General features: G+C 35.6%; 1 protein-coding gene across 1 annotated transcript; it reads right to left on the bottom strand.

Moving 5' to 3' along the window:
• Nucleotides 1-686: 686 nt before the first annotated feature.
• On the bottom strand, nucleotides 687-3,213 carry LOC112772749 (molybdate transporter 1). The gene is made up of 2 exons (XM_025817750.3): nucleotides 2,123-3,213; nucleotides 687-1,722 (listed from the first exon to the last, which is right to left on the bottom strand). The coding sequence occupies exons 1-2, from the start codon at nucleotides 3,096-3,098 to the stop codon at nucleotides 1,178-1,180; spliced, it is 1,521 nt and encodes a 506-aa protein (XP_025673535.1). The 5' UTR covers nucleotides 3,099-3,213; the 3' UTR covers nucleotides 687-1,177.
• Nucleotides 3,214-3,678: the final 465 nt, after the last annotated feature.

Genomic DNA, 3,678 nt, shown 5'->3' with positions numbered 1-3,678 from the left:
ATGACTAAAAAGACTGATCGAAAACAATAAATTCTAATTCATGATTGTCAATAAAAAAGGAAAAGAAAAAAAAAAAAAAAAACTGATTCGATCTTCTATTTCATTACACCAACTCCTAATAGATAGTAGTGCTTTCACACAAGGAAAAACAGAGAAGACACACAAAAAAAACCCTCCAATCAATGAATTGCTTATATGACATCAAGTATACTTATTGTTACTTAAAAGAAAATGCAGATTCTTGAGGATTAGCTATCTTAATGTATTGTCCTTCCTTATAAGCAATAAAATTCTTTTACATTCTCCTTTGTCCTTTCTATAGCATTGAGATCTCTGTAGCCATTAGTTTGTCCCTTGTCAAACTCAAACTATCATTCATTCAAGCATCAATTCTTCCAAAAATTCTATTCCAAAAGTAGAATTTGTTCTGATCTCATGATTCACTTAGAATGGGAAAATAGCATTTTCTTTTCTAATTTTTGCTACTTTAATGTCATGTATAAAAGCAATATTCCAACCACAGACATCATGAACAATACACCCAATTAAGTCAATATTTATTAAGGCTTTGTGAAATAATTAAACCATATCAATTTTTTTAATAAAGCTTTTATTAGATAAACATTCTTTTTTAAGTTATCACCTTTCAATTCTGATGTGATTTATGTATCTCTAAAATCTCTTGATTTCGATGCGTAAATAACCCAAACTTTTTTTATTAAATAATATAGTAACAAACATTACATTGTACATATCACTTTAACATGGAATCATGTACTCAAGCCACAGTACGGAAACAAAAGCGTACAACAATTGAAGTTCATACAAATCACCTTGTACAGATACATCGTACAAATACAAACAAAAAAAAAACATAAAGAAAACACTATAAATAAGTAATTACACTTATAATTAATTGTAAATACTATTTTCGATCCTAACCATTTGTTTAAAGGACAAAGTATTTTTTAATAATTTAAAATTTTTTAAATAATATCCAACTATGGTGTCTAAGTGATTCCTGAAACATCAACAGGTCACCGTCGTTTAGACCAATCACTTAAATAGTTGGGATTAATTTAAAATTTTTGAATTGTAAAGAGGCGTTTTGTCCGTTGAACATATGGTTAATTAAGCACTAGATGATAATCTGTGACTTAATTAGTTAAATTATTGTTCAAAGGCGAGGGCTTCCGCGCAACCAAAAACTAGAAAGTGGTTTACCCTTTGTCCAATCTCTAAGCCTAAGAATAAGAAAAACAAGCATTCCAGAAAGGAATCCAAGAGCAGCACTTGATCCAACAAGTGAAACAGCTGTGCAAATAAGCATCACAAAGGAATCTTGTTTGTTCTTCATATCCCTTGAAGCCATTGCAAGTTCAATCCCTGCAAATAAAAGCAAAACTCCCAAGATTCCCACTGGGAATTGATTGAATATATGGGCCAATGAACTTCCCAAAACAAAACCCAAAACCAATTTTGCTGCTCCAAGAATTGCCACACACCCTCCACTCCTCCCTCCAAATTTGTATTGCCCTGCTAAGCCACCAGCACCGTGGCAACATGGCATGGCACCAAACCACCCTCCGGCTAGGTTCATGAGCCCCACCGTCACCGACAGCGACGTCGCCGAGAAGTCTTTTCCCGGGAACAAGTCCGAAGTCAGCTTGCAAACCGCGATCACTGAGTTTAGAATTGACAAGGGAAGCTGAGGAATCGTACCTGTAAATTATTGCACAAAGTACTATTAGATTAAAATAATGGTGAATGCTATGTGATGTCTATTTACAAAAAAGTTAAAAATTAATATTTAATTTAAAAGATATAACATAACTAACTTTTAAAAAATCAAAACTTACCAAAAAAAAGCAAGTTAGATAAAATTTATGCAACTACTCATTGACACGAATACATGATAGAATTATGCCTCATTTTGACAGATCAAGATTAATACGTTAAGGAATGGAGTTTCATTCAAAAATTTATTTTTGGCCAATAAATTGCTGTGTACAGTATAAAATTCTAACTCCCAACACTTATTTGAGCGGACCAAACTAACCCAAGTTGATTAATGGACAACAATATTTGATGCAAATTAAACATGAATATAAATTAGTTGTACCTTTTACGAAACCTTCCTTCCAAGCATGCTTAGTAAACTTGACAACTTCAATTGAAGAAGGTCCTAACTTAATCTCGCGAACAACTTGGGGTCTTCTCACAAAGGCTAAAATCACACCCAAAACAAACACAATAAACGCAGAAGGCAAAGAAAACACAACGTTCTTCACTCTTCTCCCAATTCTACTCGTTCTTCCTTCGTCACTATCATCACCAACAACAACAATTACGCTAGCATTGCTATCAAAATTACTATTACTATTACGTTCACTTTCAACATCACCACCACCAACGCCACCACCGCAACTACGATCTTTGTCACCGGCGCCGTTGACAACAACAATGAAACAAACACAAGCAATGGCCAAAACTAATCCATCAAAACCAAGCCAGTTTCTTTCCTCTAAAGATTTCGATTTTGGCAAATCTTGGACCTTCCTCACGTATTTGACAGCTGTCAAAGCGAAGGAAAGTCCTTGTGCCAGCTGGATACCCCTCACGACGCTGAGCGGAATGAGGGTGTATGCCAGTTGCATAAGGCCGGTCAGGCCTAGTACAAGCAACACGGCTCCGGTTAGGATCCCGGAGGCCATGATCTCCGGGACGGAGAAGGTGGGATCGGCGAGGGCAACGGCGGCAATGGACTTCATGGGCTGGACGGGCATAGGGACACCGTAGATTGCACCGGTGACGATGTTGTAGATTCCGGTGAAGATGAGGGTGGTGCCGAGGTTAAGGTTTCGAGACAAGGTGAGGGCGAGGACGATGGGGATGTAGGTGCCAAGGTCGCCCATGGCGCCGTTAAGCTCCGCCCATTTAGAACGTAGGACAAGGTTAGTTTTGACTTTTTGCATGGCGATGAAAGCTGGCCCTGAAGATGAAGGGTTGTTTGTGTTTGAGATTGGGGTTGCATTTGCGATCTGGGGTGCTTCAGGGTCTATAGTTGAGATTGGATTAGGAGGGATTGGTAATGCCATGGAAGAAGAAGAAGATAGTTCTTTTGGGAATAAGGGAATTATGAGAATCTGATGGGAGTGATAGTAGTTAGTTGAAGAAGTAGTAGGGTTTGTAACTTGTAAGTGTAGGATGGGAAATGGTAATCTTTTCTTTATATAGATTCTCCAAGTCAATATTGAGTAGGACGGGTTTCTTTTTTTTTTTTTTTTTAATAACTACAAAAGGAATTTTGGAATTTCGTGAATTCCGTTAAATTTTGTTGGGTTAGATTCTACAAATTAGGGAAGAAAAGAATGTCACTAAAAGATTTAATAATCTTTCATAAAAATAATTCAAAAACTAGAAGAACAAAAATACACTTACAAAATAAAAAAAAATGACAAAACTATTTACTTCATATCGAGACGTTTTTGTCATGTTTTTAAGTTTTTGATGATATTTTTTGTTATTTTCATCTTTTAAGTTATTTTTGTTCGAAACTCAATCATTAAAAAATATTTGATAGTTTACTACTCATTCTTTTTATAGCATCAAAATTTAGATAGATTTAGTCATTTAGGGTAGGTTTAATTTGATAAAGTTTATTAGGGAGGTGCTTAT

Source organism: Arachis hypogaea, chromosome 18 (assembly GCF_003086295.3).
Source record: "Arachis hypogaea cultivar Tifrunner chromosome 18, arahy.Tifrunner.gnm2.J5K5, whole genome shotgun sequence".
NCBI classification, from domain to species: domain Eukaryota; kingdom Viridiplantae; phylum Streptophyta; class Magnoliopsida; order Fabales; family Fabaceae; genus Arachis; species Arachis hypogaea.
Note: the sequence above shows the minus strand (reverse complement) of the source record. Positions and strands in the feature narration are given on the sequence as shown.

Bases quoted from the DNA above. Each gene is read 5' to 3' on its own strand.
- LOC112772749 (XM_025817750.3), bottom strand. From the start codon at position 3,098: ATGGCATTACCAATCCCTCCTAATCCAATCTCAACTATAGACCCTGAA. The intron at 1,723-2,122 runs GTACAACTAATT...AATAATTTACAG, and splicing joins GAAGGAAGGTTTCGTAAAAG to GTACGATTCCTCAGCTTCCC.